The 27,648-nt window shown below is 35.8% G+C and overlaps 2 protein-coding genes across 3 annotated transcripts; one reads left to right on the forward strand and one right to left on the reverse strand.

The window, feature by feature from the left end:
* The first annotated feature begins 1,787 nt into the window (after positions 1-1,787).
* Positions 1,788-9,961, forward strand: LOC117323261 (B9 domain-containing protein 2-like). Its single transcript, XM_033878374.1, has 4 exons — positions 1,788-1,962; positions 2,232-2,319; positions 5,259-5,384; positions 6,728-9,961. Exons 2-4 carry the CDS (start codon positions 2,232-2,234, stop codon positions 7,039-7,041), a joined length of 528 nt encoding a protein of 175 aa, XP_033734265.1. The 5' UTR covers positions 1,788-1,962; the 3' UTR covers positions 7,042-9,961.
* A 2,814-nt stretch (positions 9,962-12,775) lies between these two features.
* LOC117323262 (protein arginine methyltransferase NDUFAF7, mitochondrial-like) lies at positions 12,776-27,433 on the reverse strand. 2 transcript variants are annotated; one of them, XM_033878376.1, is made up of 10 exons: positions 27,320-27,433; positions 25,634-25,785; positions 24,535-24,615; positions 23,217-23,327; positions 20,667-20,936; positions 19,182-19,328; positions 17,405-17,557; positions 16,369-16,474; positions 15,894-15,961; positions 12,776-13,149 (listed from the first exon to the last, which is right to left on the reverse strand). In XM_033878376.1, the coding sequence occupies exons 1-10, from the start codon at positions 27,342-27,344 to the stop codon at positions 12,943-12,945; spliced, it is 1,320 nt and encodes a 439-aa protein (XP_033734267.1). In that variant the 5' UTR covers positions 27,345-27,433; the 3' UTR covers positions 12,776-12,942. The 2 variants fall into 2 exon arrangements, with proteins under 2 accessions (XP_033734267.1, XP_033734268.1); XM_033878377.1 differs by lacking the exon at positions 27,320-27,433 and adding an exon at positions 27,153-27,169.
* Between the last annotated feature and the right edge of the window lie 215 nt (positions 27,434-27,648).

Genomic DNA, 27,648 nt, shown 5'->3' on the forward strand with positions numbered 1-27,648 from the left:
TATATGTATATATTTGAAAGATTAAATGATATGATAATGGAATTACTTCAATGTTTATTTTGTATTGATTATAATAACTACCAATATATTTCAAATTTCGTACTAAAAAAGAGTAAATCACGATATATATTTTTATTTTATATAAGTTAGTGTAGATTGATTATTAGAAATTGTTGCAATGAATTAATTCAAACCCCAACTACCTGATAATGAAAAATAATAATTGGCGATGTGGGCGGGCCCGTATTTAGAAATTATAATATCATACCTTCACCCATGGGCCACGTGTCGATTGACCTGAGGGGACACACGCGCCCACGGGTAACTTGTATACACAAATTTCTGCCAAGAGTAATAATGACCAGTGAAATCTTACACAATGACAACACACCAAATTCATATGCACCTGTATACACTTAACTGGCTGGCTTCCTATGCAGCGAAAACACACAATACCAGCACCCGAACTGAATGTCTTTGAAGAACCGCGACGAACTATTAGACATGACAAAATGTTTATACACATGTTTTTCGTCTGTATGAAGAAGCAATGCTTATACATACATAAAGTTCACTTGTTACATTCTTCAAAAGCGGCATCGCGTTTAACCTAAAGGACCAATCTCTCAGATTTCAGTTTTTGACTAGCCAATAACACTTGGCGTCATTTCATTGTCTGTGATTGGTTAAGTCGAAATTTCAGACATTTTTCGATGTAGTTATAAATTTAACCACACTTAAGACATTCTTTGATTCTTGCATTAGTACTCGTACGACTGTTTGAATCAAGACAAAACGATCCCCGTTGGCACGGGATATTGAAATACAATTTTACTATCCCCTTGGGCAAGGGAATATATACGGTCTCTAATACCTGGTATTTTTGTACCAATACGAATATTTTCCCGTTGGCAAGGGAATACACAGATACGGACTCGATATTTTGTGTAAACCCTATATTAAGTACTTAGTACTATTTCCCCCTTGGGCAAGGGAATATACATATAACTCTATTAAGTATTCAGTACTATTTCCCCTTGAGCAAGGGAAATTTATTTATCTATATGTATTTATAGTTGACAAAATGCATGGCTAGGAGTTCTACAAAACAAATACATGAAAACAAAACAAAACAAAGAAATAAAGAATAATATATACATACTTTGTCTCTTATCGTCATCTTGTCGGTAATTCCAGCCTCTTGTCGGTAGATCTATTTTTTCTTGTCGGCTCAATATTACATTAGACCCCAAAACAATCCAAATACATAATAAATAACTAATAAATGAACAAATCAAACATAGTATTAATAAATGAAATGTGTTTCATCTTTTATTTACTTTCTTGTCGGTAATTCCAGCCTCTTGTCGGTAAATCTATGTTCTTGTCGGCTCAATATTACCTGTCAAAACCATTATATCAGACCACAAAATATTCAAAAATAGAAAAAATTAACAAATCATACATTGTATTAATAAATAAAAACTATTTTATCTCTCATTTCCTTTCTTGTCGGCTTCTTGTCGGTAATTCTAACTTCTTGTCGGCTCTTGTCGGTAAATCTAGTTTCTTGTCGGCTCTTGTCGGCTCTTGTCGGTAACTAGTGAGACCCCCAAGAACTGTTTCCGGTTTAGTTTCGAAATAATTATGATGTATAATCGAGGAGGTACTAATCGATAACATAGATGTTAATTTATTTGTATCTATCAGTATCATGACTTTTTCGGCAAAGATAATATCGCATTGAAAATTGAATTTGAAATGAATTCGAAAACATGACTAGCCTAGCTCGTAAGTCTAATGTCAATGTCAACAAAGATGGCGGACATTCTTTGCTAGACTGAACCACAGTAGATCGATTATTGAGCCTCGTTCATTTGCATCTAAAAATCACGCTCTTATCATCAAAGATTTCACCTCTGTTGGTCGCAGCAAAGGATTTACTACATCAAGCTCTAAACTGTAAGAAATCGTGCATATATTTATAGTTTTTAACAAAATATGTACCATAATGTGGTAAACTGCACCTGACCATGTTGAGACTTGTGCTGTTTCGGCGGCCAGGTTTGAAATAAGTTATGTTCAGTATTTGGAAGTTTTGTTTCGTCATAAAATTGTTCGTGCAATACGATTCATTATGAATAGGAATATAATACATACATGTATAACTAGACTATGTTCACAATTTGTATATTTATAATTGTATCATCGATCTCGATTTGTGGTTTCAGATGGCAGAAATACATGTTATAGGAGAAATTGTAGGTGCTGCAGGATTCCCTGAACATAGCCTTTTTTGTAAATGGGGTATCCACATGGGTAAGTTGACAGACATGCTATACCAATACCATATAAATGCATCCTTGATACTCCAGGGGTTATGGTCACATATCAGTATATTTAGTCCGAATTTTCTGACGATCTTACTCGTACGCGTACAAGGCAGCTTGAAAGGCAATATTAACATCAGAACCCTTCGGATTACAGTATATTATGCTCTCTTCACCCAAGGAATATCTTGTGGCAAAATTTAGTGTATTTGATTGTAACCCATGGAGTATCGATGATGTCAGCCAATTGAAGCAAATTCACACATGTTCCTTATAATACGATATTTGTATAAATGCCTGTAGCCAATTTCAGGAGGTATCAAATGCTACTTTTACCAGCTGTATCGTATTACATAGGTGTCAACCATCCCAGATTATGCGGGAAGTGCCCGAAAAATTCATTAAAATTTCCCCTAAATTCCGATTTGGTACGTTTCCCGAATCGGGGTTAAATTTATCCCGGATTTGAGCAGTCATCCCTCATAAAACCCCAGAAATCTCAGACACTTCGACCCTGGACTGATTATGTAAACAAAACACCCCCACCATCTGTGTAGCTGCCCTTGCTTGAGGCTGAATTGGTGAGAGAGGAGAGTCGGTCACCATGCAACCCTGCCGACCGGTCTATACATTACAACTGTGCCTATGTGGCTTCATTTGATGCAGTCAGTTAATTTTGTGATTACAACTAGAATATATCACTTCAAGAACAAACACTGGTCATATCTGTCAACAAGATTTACTCGCATGAAAGCCAATAATGCCTTTCTTAATCGTAGCTATCAGTACCAGCGTTAGTACTAGTACTGCTGCCATCTTAGATTGGATAATACTAATACAACATGTATAAAGTTGTAAACTGCCACAAAAATCCGGATTTCAATTTGGGTCAGAAAAAAATAAGAACACGTTTTAAGAAGTTTGTTTTTATGTCACTATATACAACTATTAGTAAAACAAAAATAATTTATAAATTACTATTTAATTACAAATTATATGTATTATTTGAGAAAAGAAGGGAGATAATTTGATAAATACATTTAGAAATATTTCAGAACAAATTAAAATCATCAAAAAAATCAGGAAATAAAGTAGTTAGTTTTGTATACTGGTTGCAGATTTCAAGTGACTACATTATTAATAATTCACTAAATACAGTTCCTCACTATGAAATTTCTGAAAACATTTTAAAAAAAAAGTAATTTTTTAGATTTTTTAAAATTATTATTCTTTAAAATTAACTATTGTTGTCAAGTTTTAATATCAAAATGTAGCCTAAGATAATTTACTCCTGCACAAGCTCATGAAGAACATCCTCTAAATGCAACAAAAATGTCGAAATTATTTCACACACTTTCTCCCTCATTTTGGATGTGGAATGAGGGAAATCTCCCTCATTCGAGGTTTCAGAGGTTGGCATGTAATATGGTATTATCAATTATTGATAATTAGGCCTCGGACTTGTGCTATTTGAATAATACCCATTTAGAAAAACAAAATAAAAAAAATTATTTAAATTTTGTCATAGTAAACGTTTTGCACGTCTCAAGATACAGTATATGAGAGCCATCTTTTTGTTTTTAGCTCATCTGCCCAAAGGTGTGGCTTCCAGTGTCTGGCGTCTAAATTTTCCTTTAAACAACTTCTCAAAATCCAAGAGGCCTAGAGACCTGATATTGGTCATGCAATGTGTCATGCTGGGATATAGGGCTGCCAAGTTTGTTCAAATGAATGACCTTGACCATCATTCAAGGTCACATGGCCAAATAGGCTAAAATCTTCAAATGACTACTCAATAACCAAGAGGCACAGGGACTTGGTATTTGGCCTGTAGCATACTGGGGTGAAGGGAGAAGGAAGTTTGTTCAAATGAATGACCTTGACCTTCATTCAAGGTTACACAGGTCAAATAGGATTAATTCTTAAAACAATGAAGGACTAGAAAATTTATTGACATGAATAAACCTAGCCAACTGATATATTTGAATAAAGTGGTTATCAGCATAGTATCTGCAGAAATGACCTAAATCAACTTCAAAGTGGCTGTTGAGCTAGGTGAGCAATACAGGCCCATTGGGCCTCTTTTTTATGGCTGGTGATTTTAGGTAAAATTGATCTTATCTAGACAGTTGTCATTATTATTGATTACAGTATTTACTATTATGGTCTGTCAGTGGATGAGCTGAGCCTTGATCAAACAATCGTTTCAGTGTTCAGGCACAGGTCTACAACATATTTTGCAGTTTCTGCTCCAAATAACAATTGAAGCAATGCGAGATAGAGCGTGACCTACTTCAGCTATGAATCTCTGTGATATATATGTCTCTAGTTTTGGACTCCTCAAAATGATATATCTGACTCCTGAGTTTGAAGGAACATGACTATTTTACTGTTTTTACCCTTCAAATTTCTGAGAAGTTGTTATTTGACTTCTGAAATTGCTAAAAAATCAAGAGTCAACTGGATGCCCTGCATACTTCATGCACTAAAATCAGATTCTTTATTCTTATGGAAATATTTATATCCAGATTACATCTATCAACTTATAATTATCATTCAAAGTCCTGAGGGATTTCAGCAAATTACCTTTACTCAAAAATCTGAAGGGTAAAAGCAACATAGCCAGTATGCCAAATGGACATGCATGTCCTTCCTAACCCAATAGTCATTTTAGGTAATCAAAAGCATACTCTCAACGGTGTACCGATAACCGGAAACATCCATTAAATCGAGTTGGACCCAAGATCGATTCGATCGATCTTGACAGCCCTATAATCGATCTTCATTATCATGGCGATTCCCAGCACTAATCACTATAAGCCCATAGATAATGCACAAAGGTTTCATATAGAATTTATTGCAATGTTAAAAGGTTTTCATGATCACTGTATTAATCTTTTATTGATGCCAATTTTTCCTCTTCACTAGGTGGTGCATGGAAGGTTTTGTCCGGTTTACGTGAAGGTCAAACACAGGTCGACAATCCACAGAACCAGGAGGCAGCTTACTGGTCTCATCCCATTGATCTTCACTTAGCTACCAAAGGACTCCAAGGTGAGAAACATGATGTGTTTCCTTAAGCAATCTCTGTCATACTGGTTATTTTAATTTTAATATTTATGGAAATAAGTAGTGAAACTTTAATCTGGACTGTAAAGTCCTTGAAATGAACATTTATTTTGGAAATGAATGTTGAGTATGTTATACAATGCAGTTTTTTACTTTGTTAAAAGTGTTTTATGTGGTGAGTCTTATTTCGTTTTTTAAAAAGAACTGAAAAAAAAGAATACCAAATGTCAATGAAATATTTTTTTTGTTACAAATACTTTATAGCTGGTAATTTTTGTCCTCGTTTAATTTTTGCCATTTTCGCCCTTTGAAGATAGGGTGAATTTAAGATGAAGGTGGAAATTTTAAGTTGAATTGAAGGATTTATAAACCATAGTACATGGGCCAAGTTTCATGTACTAGGCTTAGCATTTTCAATTAAAAATCGATACATACAAAAGTCATCTAAAAAAAATTATGTTGTCCGGTCATGATAAAAATGAAATACAGAGTGGTATCAAATTCCTGCCCAGGATTAGACTAATTTCATTAGTTCACCGTCGCTAAATTGTGGCTTCCATTTATGCACATGTATGTACATGTGAACAAGAGAAAACGCTGGTCAGTCAATAGTCACAGCGCGTTGAACTAAGTATTGATCGTGTTTGCTTAAAATCACCCATGCATACCTGATACTACAGTCAAACCTGTATTAAGCGGCCACCCAAGAATTTTTTGATTTTACAAACGCGGAAAAGGATATTTCTTGAAAACCATACAGGGCGTATTTAAAACGGGGCAAATATGATTGTGTTGCTCAAGGGCAAAAATAACCAGGTATACAGTATATATCTGAGGCAGTATAACAGTTGTAGATGTTTGCAAAATGAAAACTCCATGAATCTGAAGCACAATGGTAACATGACATAATATGATAATTAGTCCCCTCCCAGTTTCACAAGGGTACTAGGGTTTCTCTCTAACTTTTACATATGTACGTAACACCAGTCAGCACTGGAGCAGGGTCATTCCTGGAGTGATATTGATCAAGCTTCACACAATGATAGATGACCTTGGACAAGGGTTTTTGGGTCAAGGTCACTCTCAAGGGGCTGGTAGAGGACATGTATTGCTTTAGCAATATCCAGTGTGCTTGTTATTCATAAGTAAACGTAATCTGATGAAATGAAATTTTGTAAACATATGTACAGTGTTGGCAATAGAGATGATCGAATTGTGATTTTCAGTTAGTCAGTAGATATTTTCTTTTCTTATACCATCTACTTTATAAATTACCTCATACAAATTTGTTTTTAAACTCTTGACAATTTATTCTGATTTCCTTGAAGGGTGGCCAAAGGTTCATTTTCAAGTGTGGCATCAAGATTCTTTTGGAAGGAATGAATTGTATGGTTATGGTTTTTGTCATATTCCAACCTCACCTGGAATTCATGATATTGAATGTCCAACATGGCGGCCAGCCGGAGAGTTCCGAGAACAAGTGTCACAGCATTTTCTTGGAGGTGGTCCACAGCTCAAAAACCCAGACTTGATATACAGTGGTGCAGATAGATACAGACTTCATACAGTGGCCATGGGCAAAGTTCACTTACAGCTCGGTGTGGTTCTCAGGAACTTTGATAAATATGGAATAGAATGCTGATATCCGTCCAGAATTAATTGATATTTACTACATTTTCATATAGAAGATAAAACCTGTCTATAGCTATTGTGTGACAAGAGGTCATAAAAATGGTTCATATTAGACATGTGGTTGACAAGACAGATTTGATTCTATACTTTTGGAAAGGATCCAAATACGCATTAATTTATAATATTTCCTAAAACTATTTGTTACATGTTGAAAACATTAACATTATTTCTAGGTAATTTTGTTACCCTTTCTTTATGGTTCTTATGAATTTGCCACACAAGGTTAGACTGATGTTATAGTTAAACAATTAGCTAGTGTAGGTCTGATGATTAGCAGTACTTATATTAATTATGTACCAGTGTATTTTTATCCCACAACTGCTATAGGTTTCATCTCACCGAAGGCCATATGTATAGTATGAAATTATCTTTATCAGAGATGTTACATCATATACAAATGTTTTTCATTTGTGGAATAAATGAAATATGCACCTTGTCATAATTGACAGGGTTCCATCGATGAGACAATATGTGACCTGATAAGTTAAGTTTCAGTTTATTTTCTGTGTAATCGACTCACTAAATCATATCATCACATAGTGAGCTGTTTGTATGTCAGTGAAATAATGTGACCATGATGTGCCAGATTTTGTCGTTGCATCTTTTCACTAATGAACATTTTGTTATGATATGATAAAGCAATATTGGTTGGATTTTAACAAGGAGTCAGCTGACCAAAGGTCAAGGTCACCTGGACAAAGGTCAAGGTTTCACTGATGAATATTATGTTATGATACTTTGAAGAATGTTAGCAATAACTAAAGGAGTCAATTGACTAAAGGTCAAGGTCTCAGGGTCCAATGTCAAGGTCAAATTTGATGAACATTTTGTCATGGCGTGATGAAGCAGAGATGTTCAGAATAAACAACTGACCAAAAGTAAAGATCATTGGGTCAGACGTCAAGGTCACTTAGTCAAAAGTAAAGGTCAAATTTTGCATCATTTCATTGATAAACATTTTGTTATGAATGTTGGTTGGATTTTAACAACGAGTCAATTGACTTAAAGTCAAGGTCGCTGGGTCAGTGGTCAAGGTCCAATTTTATATTTGTTAACTGATGAGATTCTTTGTGGTGACATAATGAAGTTAAGCTAGTCAGAATTTGACAAGAAATCAACTTCTTATAACGTCACTGGGTCAATGTCATGGCAAATTAAGTATCTTTTTAGTGATGAACATTTTGCTATGTTATTATGAAGCAAAGTCAGTCAGAACTAAACAAGGAGTCAACTGACTAAGGCAAAGGTCCCGGGTCGAAAGGCCTAAAGTCAATGTCAAGTTTAGGATTTTTTCCTTGATGAACATTTTGTAATGAAATTATGAAGCAAAATTTATCTGAATAAAAGGATAAGTCAAATGACAAAAAATAAGGTCACCGGATTATAGTTTGTTTGTTGGGTTTATCAACCTATGAACTGCTGGCGTTATGCGAAGGCAGGAACTCTTTGTATTAGTTAGTGGCTACCTCACTATACAATATAGGGGAGGCCTGACTCAAACCATGGAGAGCACTTGGGACTATGTGTCTTTCTGAAGTGTCTGTTTCTTAGCTTCTTAAGAAATTTGGATTGAGGCACATCATAGTAAATATGAAATGTATATTTTGCTTTTAATTTTGAAGCTCAAATGTCAACTTCAGCGATATGGGCAGATGTCTTTTTGATGATTAATGGGGATATTATATTGCCATGGGAACCTTGCTGACCTGTCAGTGTTCTAGTTAAATTTTCTGTTGGGGAAAAAAAAAGAGTACCATCAAGATGGATTTAATTACTTGGTACAACAAGAGGGCCAAGGCCCTTAACGGCCATCTGACAATTGAATCAATATTATATAGAAAGCAAGTTACAGCAAAATTCCCCTTTAGGGGCTAAGCCCCATGGGTTGCCCCAGCTTCATTTATATGAAATATGTTTTGTCTCCTCCAATGATGTTTCACACCAAATTTACTCAAATTTTAAGAAAGAGTAGGGTTTTAAAGCAAAATTTCAGCAAAGTTACCCTTTTGAGCCCCACCCCACTGGCCCCAGGGATCACACTGCCCTCTCCCAATCATGTTTTACAACAAATTGGGATGTAATCAACCCCTTTTTGGGCCCCGCCAGACTAGCCCGAAGGGGTCAGACCAGCCTCATTTATATAAAATATGATTGCCCTCCCCCAATGATGTTTCACAGCAAATTTCGTTGTAATCCACTCAAGGGTTAAGAAGGAGTAGGGTTTTAAAGCAAAAATTCACCCCAAAGTTTTCCTTTTGGGGCCCTGCCACACCAAAGGGGTGAGACCAGTTTCATTTATATAAAATATGTTTGCTCTTCCCCAATGTTTCATACCAAATTTGGTAGTACTCCGCTTTGGGTTAAGGAGGAGTAGGTTTTTGAAAGTAAAAGTCTAAGTGTGGACAGCGGTTGCCGGGCAAAGCACGATGGCTATTGGTCATCCTAACCCTTCGGGTCAGATGACCTAATAAAAATGTACCAATGACCACATCTACCTTTGTTCCATGTAGACATTTTGGAATGCATTCTACAAACTTGTAACTGTCAGGGTAAGTGTACAGCATTAAAATGAGATACACTCCAAATAAGATAAAAAGAACACATCGAAATTGGAACTCTTCATATTTAATTATTTCTTTCTTACCAAATGACTATCCACCGATATTAATAGTGTGTGTCACTGTTCAACATAAAATCAGTGTTGGGTGTTAAATTTTACCTTGCATTGTATTTCATTCATACATGTAGCACAATAGACATTATCTTGACTTGTATTTACTGACCTAATTGTCGTATTACATATTGCAGCATTATTCATGAAATAATGTTACATGTCAAAATTATAAATAAATCTTATATTTGCAATGATATTACAGTTGTTTCTTGTTTTCATAGGGGCCGAGTGGTTAAGGTGTCCCAACACTTTATCACTAGCCCTCCACCTCTGGGTTGCGTGTTCGAAACCTACGTGGGGCAGTTACCAGGTACTGACTGTAGGCCAGTGATTTTTCTCCGGGTTCTCCGGCTTTCCTCCACCTCCAAAACCTGGCACGTCCTTAAATGACCCTGGCTGTTAATAGGACGTTAAACAAAAACAAACCAAACCATTCTTGTTTTCATAATTAGAGAATAGTAATGGGATGACAGTGGAAGTCCCTAATCATATGTTCAGTTCCATCAAAATTGGGCCACATGATTTGTTCATATTTTCCAAATTACCCTTTGTTTTTAGCTCAGCTGGTCCGAAGGACCAAGGTCAGCTTATAATTATGCCTTACAGTGGCCACAGCGACTACGGCTTCCGCCCATCAATTGACTTCTTCTTCACATCTGATCAGAATATTTAACCGAATTCAGAAGGAAGCATCCCTAGGTGGTTTGGATTCAGATTTATACTAATGATGAGGCTGACAACCCAGGGGCCTATATTTTTGTTAGTGGTGGCAAATCAACCAGGTGAGTGAGACAGGCCCTCTGGGCCTCTTTTAGGTTTTTAGCTCACCATCACTAGAAGGTGCAGCAGCCATCGATTGTTTATCATCAACTTTTTCTTTTACATAACCTTGACCCATATTCAAGGTCAGAGGAGTCAACTTTGTTGATTATATGGAAAGGGCCTAGAATCAAGATGTATTCCTGTTAGGTTTCTGGGTTCATCCCCACAAAGGAGGAGTAGGGTTTTGAAAGTAAATGTTTAACAAGGCATGGCAGATGGCAATAGACGGAGCACGCTGGCTATAGGTCAGTGTGACCCTTTGTGTCTGCAGATAAACTAAAAATGAGGCTGGTAGGACTCCTGGAATCAGAGGGACATGGTGCCAATTGGGGAACTAAGCTGAAATTTTGCTTTAAAACACTACTCCTCCTTAATGCTTTTAATGGATTACAACCAAACATGTTCTGCAACATAAATAGGGGACGACAGTCACAAGAGTTAAATGAAGCTGGTCTAACCCCTGAGGACAGAGGAGCAGGGCCCCAAAAAGGGAACTGGCCTGAAATTTTGCCCGTGAAGTGCTACTCCCCCCTTAGTGCCTTAATGGATAACCACCAAATTAGGCCCATGGGCCTTAACGGTCACCTGAGTCACCTGAGTCTTGATATACTTAAGCAGATTTGATTCCAGTGACTTCAAATTTGAGGGCAATGCTCTAGCATGCCAAAGGCCCAATATCAGGTCTCTGGGCTTCTTGGTTAGTGGGAAGAAGTTGTTTTCAAGGCTTTAGCATTGACCTTGAAGGTAGGTCAAGGTCATTATTTAGAACATTCTTGACAGCACTTCACCCCAGCATGCTATATGCCCAATATCAGGTTTCTAGGCCTCTTGGTGATCGAGAAGAAGTGGAAAATGTAATTTGTTAAGGAAGGGACGACAATGGACAAAAGGCGATTAGAATAGGTGACTTGAGACTTCGTCTCAGGTGACCTAACAAAAAGGATGGTTTGACCACTTGGGATGGAGGGGTGTGACCCTGCATTATTTGTCAGATGACGTTTAGGCCCATGGGCCTTTTTTTAAACACTGAACCCTTCAAAATTAGTTAGTTCACCATACATTACAATATATACATATGGCTTGAATTTTCTAACCTTAACTTTGACAGGATAATCCAGAAAATTGCTGTCCATTGCACAGCCATGTTGGTATAAAAACGTTATTGTTAGGTTTATTGCCCTGTAAACAGTCAGTTTCATTAGAAGGCCAGGTCTCCTTGTAGTAGAAAGTGTCTACCTCCCTGAACAGCAGGAGGAGAGGCCTGTCGCAGGTCATCCAATGCAATTAGGTTAAAGTGACTTACCCAAAGCCACAAACAAGACGGCACAAATCAGTCTGTTTCTCAGCTTTCCAAAAAACAAATACTGCTATAGGTAGGGAGCATCGAACCACACACCTCGTATCTTCATCTGAGGCGACGTGGTCAACACTCTAACCAACAAAGCCATCACAGTCCCTATGATAAAGGAGTAAGTTCTATACTGTACATACGATGGCTGTGTATGTGTGAGAATGAGGTGTGGGTGTGTATACATGTATTTTCTTCAATGTGATATGTGCAGAAAATGTAAGAAGTAGATATATGTAAATGTCTTGTGATTGTAAATGTATTTCATAAAAAAACAAGAGGCACAATTGGCCTGTATTGCTCACCTGCTCTACAACAACTTTGAAGTTGATCTTGGTCATTTCTGCAGATACAATGCTGATTACCTCTTTATTCAAATATAAGGTTAGGCTAGGTTTATTCATGTCAATAAATTGTCTAGCCCTTCATTCCAGCATACTATCGGTCTAATATCAGGTCTCATGGCTAATGAAAAATCATTGTTTCAAGATTTAAACCTATTTGACCCATGTGACCTTGAATGTAAGTCAAGTTCATTCATCCGAACAAACTTGGTAGCCCTTCAACCCAGCATACTACAGGCTAGGCCCAATATCAAGTCCCTGGGCCTTTTGGTAATTAAGAAGACGTGGTAACTAAAAGGAAAAAGTTGACGTCAAACAGCTGGCCGGATGGACGAAGGACGATGCAAAAGATTTAGGATACCCAGCACCTAGAAGCCTCCAACAAAAATGTTTGTGCTAAAATGCAGATGTAAATCCTTGTCCCACTTTAAAGGGATTAAAGTGGATTTGTCTTATTTGTTAACGAAATTAAAATGAAAATTATGGGAAAACTAAATTTCAGAAACAGGCATCTTTTTATTAAAAAGATTTCTTTCCTTGGTTGTGAACTTCAAAACAACATGCCTCCAGTCACCACATGTCAAATAACTTACAACATCCACATTACTTATCCAGTGTAAAACTTTATAATGTAACAATCACAACAAACATGTTTACATATTGTCATTCCTCCTTTGGTGACTCGTTAATGTATGGTTTATGCTGGGACAGATCTATGAACCCTGATGGTACGTAGTCCTTTTCAATGTCACTGTTTAATAAAGCCATGAATTTAAATCTACTTCCCATCTTCTCGGGGTCTGTTAACATTTGATATTGACTTATTAATGTTCTTGCTTTCTCTTCATCTTCACAATTTTTGATTAACATCTGAAAAATATCAAAGACAAATTATTGAAGAGACTAACAGTCGAATGCGTACTAAGTACAATTTACATGTACACAGTATATGAAAGTGTTGGTGATGGAACGACAGTAAACCAATTTTTTAAGCAAACATAATAATATGTAACAGTCGGAAGTTAATCTAGGCTGATTTTACTACCGAAATTAGGTAGTATTCCCCACTGAAGGTGTTTTTCCCTTTGAACAAAAACAAAGTCCCCATCAAGAAAAAATCACATAAAACAGGGGAAATTTTTTCCAAAACAAGGGAAAATCTTTCTAAAACAGGGGAAATACCCTAAATTTTGATGAAGAATTATAGCAAAGAATACCTGTAAAATGTTCAAATTTAAAGAATGATTTAAGACATTGCGGCCATTCATTTCCCATAAAGTACATAATGGGTAGTATTCCCCAAATCCTTGATTAACCCCTGTAATGGAATGTCTAGTTTGAAGTAACAATGTACCTATACATCAAAATGACGATAACAATGTACCTATACATCAAAATGATGATAACAATGTACCTATACATCAAAATGACGATAACAATGTACCTATACATCAAAATGACGATAACAATGTACCTATACATCAAAATGATGATAACAATGTACCTATACATCAAAATGACGATAATGTACCTATACATCAAAATGACAATAACATTGTACCTTAACATCAAAATGATACTATCAATGTACCTATACATCAAAATGTCCATAACAATGTACCTATACATCAAAATGACGATAACAATGTACCTTAACATCAAAATGATGCTATCAATGTACCTATACATCAAAATGACCATAACAATGTACCTATACATCAAAATGACCATAACAATGTACCTATACATCAAAATGATGATAACAATGTACCTATACATCAAAATGATGATAACAATGTACCTATACATCAAAATGATGCTATCAATGTACCTATACATCAAAATGACGATAACAATGTACCTATACATCAAAATGACGATAACAATGTACCTATACATCAAAATGACAATAACATTGTACCTAAACATCAAAATGACGATAACAATGTACCTATACATCAAAATGACGATAACAAAGTACCTATACATCAAAATGACGATAACAAAGTACCTATACATCAAAATGACGCTATCAATGTACCTATACATCAAAATGATGCTATCAATGTACCTATACATCAAAATGACGATAACAATGTACCTATACATGAAAATGATGCTATCAATGTACATTGGACAAATAATTTTGACAAGTCATATATACAGCTCGTCATCCCTATAATCAACCCTAAGTCTGTTCGTTTGAAAACTTGTTTGTCAATTTTATCATAGGTAACATATTTCAGGCATAAACCTTGCTGTACATGTCTTGAAAGTGCTTGTCAAAGCTCATCTGGAAGCAACCATTGCTCTTCAATCCGCTTACCAGATGGTGTCTCTATTTTCTCTGCAGAAGCATGTGCCATAGATTTGGCCCTCGACCATATCGATGAACAACGCATTAGAAAGGCAATCATTTGTTCAGACTCTCTATCTGTCCTTCAGAATTTACAATTACGAGATCCAAAAAATATACTCATGAATACAAAACCTTGTTTTACGAATATCTCGTATCTTAAAAAAATGCAAAATAACATTACTTTGGATTCTGAGCCATGTCGGAATTAAAGGCAACAAACTTGTTGACCGCCTAGCAAAACATGCTCTAAATCTGTGTAACCCTGGTAAATACTAGCCGCAATATACCGCTCGGCTAGAGAGGTCTTCTCTTTAGCTCGATCGGTTGAGCATAAGACTAGTAAGCCAGAGGTCCCGGGTTCGATCCCTAGCGGAGGCAGTGATTTAAATTTAATTTATCATGCGCTCTGTTACATCTGCAACAAACAAATATCAAAATACCATATACAGATTTCAAACCTGTAATTAGTTCTGCCATCCAGAGTAAATGGCAGCAACGCTGGTCTCTCGAGACGAGCAACAAACTTTTTAAAGTACAACCGAAACTTAAAATATCAGCACCAAGTCGGAAGGATCGTAGAGAGGAAATCGTCCTCTCTCGGCTCCGTACCGGGCACACATATCCTACTCATTCGTTCCTTTTAAAACGAGAAGACCCACCAATATATTATGCATGTGATGCTCGGTTCACGGTGGAGCATTTTTTAATAGAATGTTCCGATTTCAAGCACATTCGTGATAAATACTTTCGAGTCCCGGATATGAAAACCCTTTTCAGTTCCGTGGATTCGAAAACAATATTTAACTACTTGAAAGAAATTGATCTATTCTATAGACTTTGATGTCTTTTACGTTACTCTCGTTGACGTTCTATTTATATCACAAAATTCACATAATCTATTCGTACATATATATATTTTACCATTTTTAACCAACTTTTTTTATCAAAATGATCTAAATATACAATACGAATGCTTTTAAAAATGACAAATTTTATGTGATTTTAACTTTAAAAATAAAAAACCGATAGTATATTGTTTTGCCCTAAATATTAATGACCCTAGTTGTTGATGGGCCGTAAAACATAAACAAACAAACAAATAAACAAGCAACATAAAATCACTAAGTCTGTCCTTTCCAAATAAAAGAACAACTCTGATCTGACCAGCTTGGACCGTAACATATGAAAACTGCTCTAATATCTGTACATTATTAGTTTATATATAGCTATATACTGCAACCTATAGTAACCTTACCTGTAGTCTGGCAACAATGCCCATGTTATGTAGGAATTCAGTCTGGGATAGGGGACCAAAGGCTCTGGCTGCAGCAAATTTAAACGGTAAATTATTACATTTGTATCAAAACAAATAAACAAACAACCTATTTATCAACATTTTATGTACATGTAACATGTAACTTGAACGGGGTAACAGATTTTTGCTGTTCTGCTCCATAGAAATGGAATTTGATATCCATCATACATAACTAGATGAATATTATCTAACTTTATATTAATGGCCTACACTTTTGAAAGCTTTAATGAATTTTTATTGAATCAATGAAGTAAAACCTCTCTCAAATAAACAGATTTACTGTTTTCAAAAATTAAAATACTGATCTTTATCACTTTTTTGTTTATTCTTCTTGCAAACAATTGATATTTATCTAAAGCAGTTTTTAGTCTATGAGGACGTTCTCTTCATTTCTTGATGCATCGGGGAAACTGACCATTAGGTTTGGCCATTGTACATAGGTAGGAGAAGTCCACATCTGCTGTTAAATCAGCTGTCCCGGGGTCCTTGAGGGCATCATGTTGTTTGTGATTCTTAAATGCCTGTAATTCACAATATTAAAATATTTAACATCAAATCAACATTGATGTTCCTTCACAATACCTTGGCGAAGTGGCAACACTGAAGTGATAAACCTACCCAAATGTGGACCCCCCCCCCCCCCCTCAACAAAAAAAAACAACAAATTTCAGTGCTTGCTGCTTAATATAATATATTTATATATTACATCCCCTACAAATATATATATTAGTACTACTGGCAAGCAAATCTAGTGAATTTTAATTTCTACGAATTTTTACAAACTGTTAGGTCTTCAGAGGAGTTTTCACTTGACCTATTAACGTTCTAAATTTGTAAGTTGAAATATCTTTTAAACTGGTGTTAATTTGAAAAAAAAATTATGGGAATATTGTCAACTATACTGATTATACATGCTACCTCTAAAGCCTGCAAAATTTCCACATCGAAACAATCATTATTGGAAATCTTCTTCCCAAAAACAAGTCCAGAGGAGTTATCGATAGTGATGTGATGTCCATATGCAAGTTTTTTTTATGTTAATTAGGCAGTCTTTTCCACTGCCTCTTGATTGGTACAGAAACTGACTTAATTCCCCTTCCAAAAACATCACCTACCCCCTACCAACTAACTTGGTTATGGCAGTTTGAGTAAATCATATTTCACACCAATTTTCATGTTAATTGAAATTTTAAAGCATATAAGTTTGCATATGACAATTAAAACAGATTTCTTCCACATACTTATGCATTTACCATAATGAATAGATAAACGGGAGAAAAAGCTTTCTCAACCACCATCCAACTCCTCCATAAACACAAGATTTTCACCTGCGAGTCAAAATTGTTTGTGTATGCACCATTACCATGCTAAATCACCCCCAGTAGATGGTGCCTAAAATGGCGGAAATCAGATCAAGCTACTGACAGCAGATTTGATTTTTTAAAACTTACTCTAAATGTGTCAGTCCTGTCACCATTATGCCCGTAGTCTGTGATGAGAGAAAAACCTCCTTCCTCTGCTATTCTCTTGGCTAACTCCATGACGACGACTCCGCCCACTGGCGACACCTCTACATGATTGCGAGGATCTTCTGGCTCAATATGCTAGTGGAATAACAAAGAAATTGATTAGAGACAACTACACAGTGCAAAATTTTATCGTTTATAGTAAGGGTGACAAGGCCAGATGTAAATTTGAGAAAGAATGGAAGAAATGGAACAGGCTTATAGAACTATAACAGTTAATTAGTGTTCATATTAGTTCTATTTACTCATCTTCTCTTTTTTACATTATTATTTATATATATATACATATTATATTTGTCCCTCACATATCCACTCGTTATGTAACCTCTATATACATATTATATTTGTCCCTCACATATAATAGCCTAGAGATCTCTTGTTGGTATGAAAAATTCCAATTCATCCTTTATCATCTCACCCATTTTTCCTTTTTTTCCCCTTCTCTCTCTTTTCTTGGCTGTTTAAAATGTACATGTATCATTGTATTGAATAAAAAATATAAGTTACAAAAAAAAAAGAAGAAAAAAAGAAATTGATGCGATAGGTTATCATTTCACAATAAATCTGAAGACTTTTCATATTATACTTAAGATAACACTATACAGTACATTAAGTTCAAGACTGTTATCAGACACTATACAATATAATGGTAGAAATATCTGATGATAACAATGTGTTTCCTGATGGAATATCAATATAAAGCATGGGTGGTCAGGTGGTCTACTACGTACTTTTGGGCCAACATGACTGATTAATACAAGGTATGTGTCAAGTTGATACATTTTAAATATGAAACATAAGTACACATACTGGTAATGTTGTCTTATTTACATCAGTCCATTGACTTGTAATTTTGAATCTGTGAGCTTTGAAAAGTAAGCTCGAGCCCAACTCGATTTGCACTCTTCTCGGAAGAGAAGCCTTCTAACAAGATGCATTCCGTTATATGTAAATCGAGTAAACCAAAAGAATTTAACCCAAAACAAACAAGTTTTTAAGTTTTCTCAAACACTATGACAAACATGTGCATGTATGTATCATAAATCCTTCTCTGGTGAAACTCATCACTCGTACACTTAAAACATGGTCGCCGCCATCTTGGAAGATAAATCTTCCAGCTTCGAGACAGAAGAGGTAGAAGATCTTCCAGAAGCAGAAGAGCTACAAATCGAGTGACCGGAAGATATATTCTAGAAGGAGAAGAGTGCAAATCGAGTGGGGCTCAGAATATCAGTGTTTTGGTACAAAATACTCTTACAACTTCCAAATAATAGTTATGGTAAACCTCTGGTCAGTTCGATTTGGAGGAAAATTCGAACACAATTTTTTTTTTTTCAATAAAACCATAATTTCTAGCTAATGAACTCTGATTGTTTATAACTGACACTATTTCAGATAGTTCAAACTTGTCAAATGAATTACATAATAATACATAAGTTTTGGCAAATGTTTATTCTTAGTTTGAAAACTGAACTGCTTCAAAATAATCACCATTACTGTACACCTATGCATGGTTGGCTTTCCAGTCCATTTTGTATGTAAATTATTTATCAAAAATGATATGGGTTCTAGGTAGTAAACTCAAACATACTTTGTATCCTGTAGGTACAAGGAACAGGCCTATTTCTAACTTAGAGCAAAATCATGAATAATATATATACATTTATTCCCAATTAACATTTGCAGTATAGCTATTTTGTACCTTTAGAAATGTTTTTGATGCAATGGTAGGGCCACCTGCTAGGACATATCTGAAGTCGGCGTCTGCTTGACCGGCAGTTATCTCATCTTCATCTGGCTTTCTGTTATTTAGATCGATCATAACTTCACGCCATCCTTCATCTGTTTTCTGAGAAGATAATGGTCATTAAACAAAGAGAATTATAGTTACATCAACAATTTTCTTTTTGTATTCAAAACTGGGACCAGGAAATATTTGTCCTTTTACAGTACAGTTGCCAAATGTGCCCTATACATTCTATACACATTGTAGTTTTTTTGGTAGCAGATTTGACAAATTTAGTAAAAAAAAATAGTCAAACCTGTCTATAAAGACTGCCCAAGGCGAGGCAGAACAATGGTCACTATAGACAGGTTGCCTTTATAGACAGGTCAAAATTATCGCAACAACCAGTTAACATGAAACTGCCATAAATAACTTGTGATTGAACATGGCATTCAGTAGACCAGTCAGTTTTAACATTATCAGAAGTCAAATCAATGCATACACTTTTTATCTTTATTTTTTTATAAATATTTTTTGATATAAATCTGAATGGTTCAATCTTTATTAATAAGACTTTTCCATCAAAAACCCAAGAATAAAACATGGTTTTGTGGAATCCAACACAAAACATAACTCAAAATGGTCTTAGACTAATGGATACAAAAGTAACTTTTTAAAAAATATTTTATTCTGAAATATTACTATTAAATGTATCTCCCTTTCTTTCATAAATGAAAAAATACACAATAATTAATCATGTTTTTGTCACTACAAATTATTTTGTGATATAAACAAACTTCTTAAAACCAAAAGATTTTTTTTTTCTGACTCAAATATCTGTGGCAGTTTTTATTTGTACATTGTATTGACTAATTAAAGATGGCAACAGTACAAATGCTAGCACCGACAGCTACGATTAAGAAAGGCATTATTGGCTTTCATGTGAATAAATCTTGTTGAAAGATATGACCAGTGTTTGTACTTGAAGTGATGTGTCCTAGTTGTAGCCACAAAATTAACAGACCGTGTCAAATGAAGCCACCTAGGCACAGTGGTAATGTAGCACACCGACACACATGGTGACCGACTCAGTTGGTTCTCCTTCCCCAAGGATGTTTCTGACCGATTTTGGTTCAAATCCATTCATGACTTAATGATAAGTACCAATTTAAAGCACTTATCTCATATTCCCATATTGGACCCCCGCCTAGCTCTCCTCTGGCCACAGGTGGATCAGAAATACCATTTATGCAAAATCTGTCCCCCTTCCCCAAGGATGTTTCTGACCAAATTTGATTAAAATCCAATCATGACTTTTTGATTAGTAGGGATTAGAAGCAAATATTGATGGACGCTGCGCCATGGCATAAGCTCACCAACCCTTTGGGCCATGTGATCTAAAACGTAACCATAAATCTAATATATATTAATCTATAAAGAATTTATATATCAGATACCTACATGAAATTTGAATATTGGCAGAGCATCAAAGAATTCATTAGCTATGTAACAGGAGAACCCTTTAGGGACATCTCGTAGATCCTTGTACCAGCTGACCTCGGGTCCATGTTTAGACTTGACAGATTTGTAGGGAGTACTATCGACGTCGACTTCTACATTCATCCCAGGATTGCCTGTTAACTTTTCCTCTTGTAGCTTGGACAGCTTAGGACTAACTTCAACCATATGTAAACTGACTTTATCTCCAAAAGAGGGGAACTGAGCAAATGTCTGAAAAAAACATATTTTTGATTGATAACATTTAAACATAAGTTTATTAAGTTACTAAACTTGTTTGTTAGAAAGCCTATTTTACACCAAACTAATAAAAATACATTCAGCTGCAAGTATTTTAATGTGCTATCTACATCTTCAGTATTGTCTACTTATGATAACTATTGTGGCACACTAATTTATCATTGCAATCTGTTACAATTGTATAATATACTAAAAATAATCATTGCAATCTGTTACAATTGTATAATATACTAAAAATACAGTCAAACCTGTCTATAGCGACCGCCCAAGGGGAGGCAGAAAAACGGTCACTATAGACAGGTTGCCTTTATAGACAGGTCAAAATTATTGCACCAACCAATTTACTTAAAACTGTCATAAATAAATTGTCATTGAACAGGGCATTCCGAAGACCAGTCAGAAGTTAAATAAATGCATAAACTTTATAAATCTGAAGGGTTTAATATTTAATGATTTGTGGACCCAAACACAAAATATAACTCAAAATGGTCTTATGGATAATTTTCTTTAATATTTTGTTTTGAAATAATGCTATATGTATCTATCAAATTATCTCCCTTTCTTTCATAAATAAAGAAAAAGAATACACAATAATTAATAAATTAATTATATTTGTGTTACTACTAATTATTTTGTGTTATAGTCTTACTTCTTAAAACCAAAATATCCGGATATTTGTGTCAGTTTACGACTTTTTATTAGTATTGACTAATTAAAGATGGCGGCAGTACAAATGCCAGTACCGACAGCTACGATTAAGAAAGGCATTATTGGCTTTCATATGAGTAAATCTTGTTGACAGATATGACCAGTGTTTGTTATTGAAGTGATGTATCCTAGTTGTAATCACAAAATTAACTGACCGTGTCAAATGAAGCCACCTGTGCACAGTTGCAATGTAATACCGACACGCATGGTGACCCGACTCCTCTCTTACCGAGCCCCAGGCAAGGGCAGCTACAGTAATTATAGGCTAACAGGTGGTAGGGGTCTTTTGTTTGTATAATCAAGCCAGGGTGGATGTGTCTGAATTTTCCGGGGATTTTATGAGGGATGACTGCCGAGAGCAGAAGATGGCTGACAGAAATCGGTCGCTATAGAAAACAAATTAGCGACCGCCGTTCCGAAATCACCGGTCGTTAGCCACATTAGACAGGTAGTCGCTATACCGATGGTCGTTATATAGTAAAATCTCACGGGGAATCTTAAAACCGGTCGTTATAGACAGGCAGTCGTTATATACAGGGGGTCGTCAGAGCAGGTTTGACTGTAGAGAGTTTGTTTGTTTATTTTTTTTAACGTCCTATTAACAGCTAAGGTCATTTAAGGACGGCCTCCCGTGCATGCGACATGCATGCGTGTGGTGAGTGCGTATGTGTGTTTTGGGAGGCTGCGGTATGTTCGTGTTAAGTCTCCTTGTGGTAGGCCGGAACTTTTGCCGATTTATAGTGCTACCTCACTGAAGCATACTGCCGAAGACACCCAGCAGGACACCCCACCTGGTCACATTATACTGACAACAGGCGAACTAGTCGTCCCACTCCAAATATGCTGAGCGCTAAGCAGGAGTAGCAACTACCATTTTTAAAGACTCTGGTATGTCGCGGCTAGGGGACAGAACCCAAAGCCTTCCTCACTGGGGCGAACGCTCAACTAAAGGCCAAAAGTAAGGCATTGTCAAGGGAGACATTAGGAAGAAGAAAGTTGTTAAGAAAGAAGAGAAAAGATAAGATCCCAAATTTAGTCGCCTCCTACGATCATGCAATGGGGGCAGCAGGTACAATTCTTACGCCCTATACCTGCAGGGCAGAAAATAGAGAGTACCAACATATAAACATGTATGTATATATACATGAGCTGTATCCAACATGGAAGAAATACCCAAAAAAACAATATTAACAAATCAATAATCTATTCAGGAAATATATATGACAGCAAAATTTGGCTTATCTGACATCCTGTGGAACCATCAAATCAACTCTATAAGACAAGGTGTCACATGACATACAGTTTTATGACAAAATACCCGGAGTTCAGATTTGACAAATTTCGCTGTAAAATCTGTTAAGGCGGGTTCTCTTGATAATTTTCCATATACACTGTATACTTAATAAGTATGAAAATACTTAAGAAGGTATTGACAGATTGACAGACTAAAAATGTACCATATTTACTGCACTGTCAAAACACCGAATGTGAAATATTTCTAAACTATAAACCCTATATTGTGGTTTAATTAAAATTGAGTGTTACCCGTAGCATGTCATCAGCTAGTGTGCCCCTCCCTGGCCCTAGCTCTACCAGCTGGAAGGAGGGAGGCATTCCCGACTTCATCCACTCATTGATACACCATATTCCCATCAGCTGAAACAATAAAACAACCTGTACATTTCAGTGTTTTCCTAACCATTTTTGAACCAACTGGTTGAAACTGGGATTTTTTATTTGTTTGTTTTTGTTTATGTTTTTGTAGGGTTATTTAAAATTAAGGGGAGAATGAAGAACATTAGGTTGTTACATTTATGTCCTTACTAAATTAACTAAAACTTCAAATTTGATTCTGACCAAAATATATAGACAGGAAAAACAATGGTTTTGTAGATTTTTTCTTATCTACATGAATTGTATAAACAATCTACATGTATAGGTCAATTCTATATTTTCTACAAACAACCATTTTGTGATATAGATTAAATATTCACAAACCCAAAATGGTCATGTGCTAGTCCTACTACAGCGCAATTTATTCTGATACACACAATATGCATTGACATACACACACCAGGCATCTGTTAAGTATCTGCAGAATAAAATATTAGCCTATACTCTTACTATCTCAACAAGGTGCAAGACTCGAAAAGTCAGAAGTGGGGCTGAGCTTCAATTCACTTAGTTCAATCCGATTGAAATATCAAATGCACACAAACTTCTTTAATGTACCTTGGTATAGAACCCTTAAATAGCAATGCATGTTATTCTGTTGTCGTGTGACAAAAATGAGAAAATGGACCAAAAGTGTTCGTGATAGCTGATGATGCATCAACTGTGGAAAGGAAAAAGTCTGTATGCAAGAGACAATCTGATTGGTCGAAAGCTCTGTAAACAATACCAACTATATATAATAACCTACTTCTGTTCCACAGTCATCGTCTGATCTTCAAGTCTTACACTTTGTTGATATAGTAGGAATAGAAAGTTATTTTTAATTATTAATACTAACCAAAAGCAGACTCCTGCGCTGGTTTGGTTTGTTTGGTTTATTTTATTTAACGTCCTATTAACAGCCAGGGTCATTTAAGGACGTGTCAGGTTTTGGAGGTGGAGGAAAGCTGGAGTACCCGGAGAAAAACCACCGGCCTACGGCCAGTACCTGGCAACTATACCCCACGTAGGTTTCGAACTCGCAACCCAGAGGTGGAGGGCTAGTGATAAAGTGTCGGGACACCTTAACCACTTGGCCACTACGGCCCCCTTACACATACATATACCAATATATGATAAATATATATATTGATATGATGGATGTGATCATCACTTTCCAATCCATAACTTACAGAAAAGTAATACAAACCTCCCCAAACATCTGGCTAACTTCTGGTGAAGTAATGAAATCTCCATCACGTCCAAATACATCTCTATTCATGTAGTACCCCTGTCAACGAAAACATTTTAAAAGTCATTACTGAAACAAAGTGAAATAAATCAATGCTCTGAAATATTGATCCCAGGAAATATTAGAAAAATATTTTTTGCAGTATAGCCTTACAATATAGGTGTGCTTCAGGTTTTCTAACTCACCCAACTTAGTATTGTATCCTAGAAGACTGGTTTTTAGTACTATTTCAACAATTTTTTTACACTTAAGAATACTGGTAACTACAGGTTATATTCAATATATGGGGCTTTCTTAACAGTGATCGAGTTACATTATGAACTTAAACTAGAAACTGTAAGCCAGTGGTTTTGGGAGTTATCAAGACAATAAAAACCTGTTAATAGTGAACAGTTACCATGGCGACAACAAAACATTTACAAAAAAACCCCAGCAAAACAGCTACATAGACATCTACACATGTTCGCCAACATTTTTTTAATTAAAACATCTGCATGCATGCACATCAACATGTTCCCTAACATTCCTTTGAAGTTTTGTGAAAATCAGTCCCCAAGTTAAGGAAATGTTTTCCAGACAAGAAAAAACATGTTAGTATTGACCAGTTACCATGGCAACCAAAATTTTGGAATTAAAACAGCTGCAGACGAATTGACAGATTCCGGTTTACACCCCTAACTTCGTTGTGGAGGGTATAATAAAGTTTGATTTTTGTGGGCAGGTGCTTAAAATTAATCCACATTACTTTCAGGAATATACTTGAGGTAAAAGTAAATTTGCCTCTCAGACTCTGAACAAAATAAAATATCTTAAAGTTATCCATAGTAGGTTTTTTTTTTTTTCTCTGTTAGATGCAAAACTAGGCAAATTAGTTTGTTTTGACCACTAGTTTCAAATTTAATTTCAAATTGTTCTTCTGCTTCTTCATTGTGCACTAGGATCCTTCTTAAGCTGAATATTACTAGATATATCTAGATACCATTTCAGAAAATGTAGCTAAGCAAATTACACAACTATATCAACATAGCATATCACGGTTTCAAATGGGTATACCTACAGACACAGGATTTGTGAGGACCTCCTTCATGTATTCAGCCACAGACATCGGACCATTGGCTCTGATTCGAGCCGTTAGGTATTTCATCATGTCTGAGGGTTGCGTTTGTGTAGCTGTACAGAAACATCTTCTGTGTGAATACCTTTTGGCTACTGCAAAACACACAAGTTTACATTTTTATCAGATTTGGAAAGGAATTGTTCTTGACATTTCAATATCTTAACTTAGTATCATACAAAACAGTAGGTAATCATATTGATGGGTAGACAAATTAATATACTGAATTAAGCATCTGTGTTTGACCTAGTGACCTCTCTATCTTAAGGCAAACATCCTACCTCTAGGCTGAAGGGAAATACCTGCTATTTGTGCTACTAGTAATTAAGGTGACCTATATACTTTCCATTTTCACAGGTATAATGAATATATCAGAAGTTATATTAAAAAAAACAACAAATTTCACTTTTCAGAATAAAACCAAATCTGGGACTATTTCAAAACCAGTCATATATCATCTCTGGCCTAAAACACTGTGAGGTATAATTGCAGCTTGCATATATTTTAATTATGCTAATATTAGTTCTCCGTCATAACAACTGAACCAATGTTAAACCTGTAATGTCCAACGGCAATACAGAGCAGTCGCCCATCCAAGAGCTGACCCTGCTCAACATTACTTAATTTATACAGACACAACACTCAACTGCAAAGCCACAAAAGCTATCTATTTGACTATGCAGCTCCACGAACGCCCCACATAGCCCCCTTTGCCGATAAGCTTAGTCCCGAGTTGTTATAGCGGTGTCGCCTCATGACTAGACCCCTTATTTAGTCACCAACAAGTCTCCAGGAACATAATTGTGCTTCTCATGCTATCCAAGGGCTCCCAACAGGATACCAGGCCCAGTCGCTGCCACCAAATATAACGTGCTTCGGGGATACTTTATGGGGCAGTCGACACCCATCCAACACGCTGGACAGGGTTGAATCCCGTTTTTCATTTTTTCATTTTATTTGTACTCGCTATGCAATGCTAAACATTATCACTATAGGTATAAATCATCATTTTGATAAAGTCAATAAGAATGTTTTTACAATGCATCAATTGTCAAACTGTTAAATTCACCTTTTTTTTATAATAGGTGGGTGGCCCCTGAGTGGGGGTGAAAGTAGCTAAATTTTTAGAATATCAAGTTGCATTTTATGTGGAATTTAAGTATAGGTTACTGGTGACAATTTCTGAAACATCTACAGTATATTAACAAAATATAGCAGGGACATACATAGTATGTATTTGTATGTATGTATATATACGTCACTGAATAAATTCTCAAATTTAATCATCATTTTGAAAGAGTGCCGTTTCGTAGAGAAGATACAGATAAAGCATAATGTACACGTAGAAGTCCTGTTTTGGAAGGTGGAGAATCAATATCAAGGACGTCCAGATGTTAATAGCTTAAAAAAGACCGATGACTGATATAGAACTGATATATGATAAATGACGAATAAATAATACCACGGGCATTAGATCACGACACCGGATAAGCCGACAACGCATTCACTAGACATCACACCAATTTTCTAAAAATAAATCTTTTTAAATAAAAAAAGGTTATCAATTAAAAATAGAAGAACATTGCCTAAACTGCTGTATTTCTTTTGTAATTAAAACAACATTATCACCTCTAAATAAACGATACAGTCGCATGTTTGTTTTGGTTCTGATATGTGCTGGAGGTCACGTTTCACAAACGAGAAAACCCCTTCTCAAAGGGAATCCCCGCCTCGTTTCGAATATTGTTGCGCCACGTATACTTTAAGCCCAGTTTCTCCAATTAATGCGCATCTTTCATTTAACAATCTATTATACAAAGGATAGATATACTGTTCCCTATTAGAGATTTGATTCATTTACATTGATCATATTGACTGTTCTGATAGCTATTATATAAAATGAGACAGGATAATTGAAGAGCTACTTTAGCGTAAGAATTTCCCTTCGGTGTTGTTCG

The sequence above is a fragment of the Pecten maximus genome, chromosome 3 (assembly GCF_902652985.1).
Source record: "Pecten maximus chromosome 3, xPecMax1.1, whole genome shotgun sequence".
NCBI lineage: Eukaryota > Metazoa > Mollusca > Bivalvia > Pectinida > Pectinidae > Pecten > Pecten maximus.

Bases quoted from the DNA above. Each gene is read 5' to 3' on its own strand.
- LOC117323261 (XM_033878374.1), top strand. From the start codon at position 2,232: ATGGCAGAAATACATGTTATAGGAGAAATTGTAGGTGCTGCAGGATTC. The intron at 2,320-5,258 runs GTAAGTTGACAG...CCTCTTCACTAG, and splicing joins TAAATGGGGTATCCACATGG to GTGGTGCATGGAAGGTTTTG. The intron at 5,385-6,727 runs GTGAGAAACATG...ATTTCCTTGAAG, and splicing joins AGCTACCAAAGGACTCCAAG to GGTGGCCAAAGGTTCATTTT.
- LOC117323262 (XM_033878376.1), bottom strand. From the start codon at position 27,344: ATGCGACTGTATCGTTTATTTAGAG. The intron at 19,329-20,666 runs GTAGGTATCTGA...TTATCTTCTCAG, and splicing joins TGCCAATATTCAAATTTCAT to AAAACAGATGAAGGATGGCG. The intron at 16,475-17,404 runs GTAAGTTTTAAA...TGTGAATTACAG, and splicing joins ACAGGACTGACACATTTAGA to GCATTTAAGAATCACAAACA.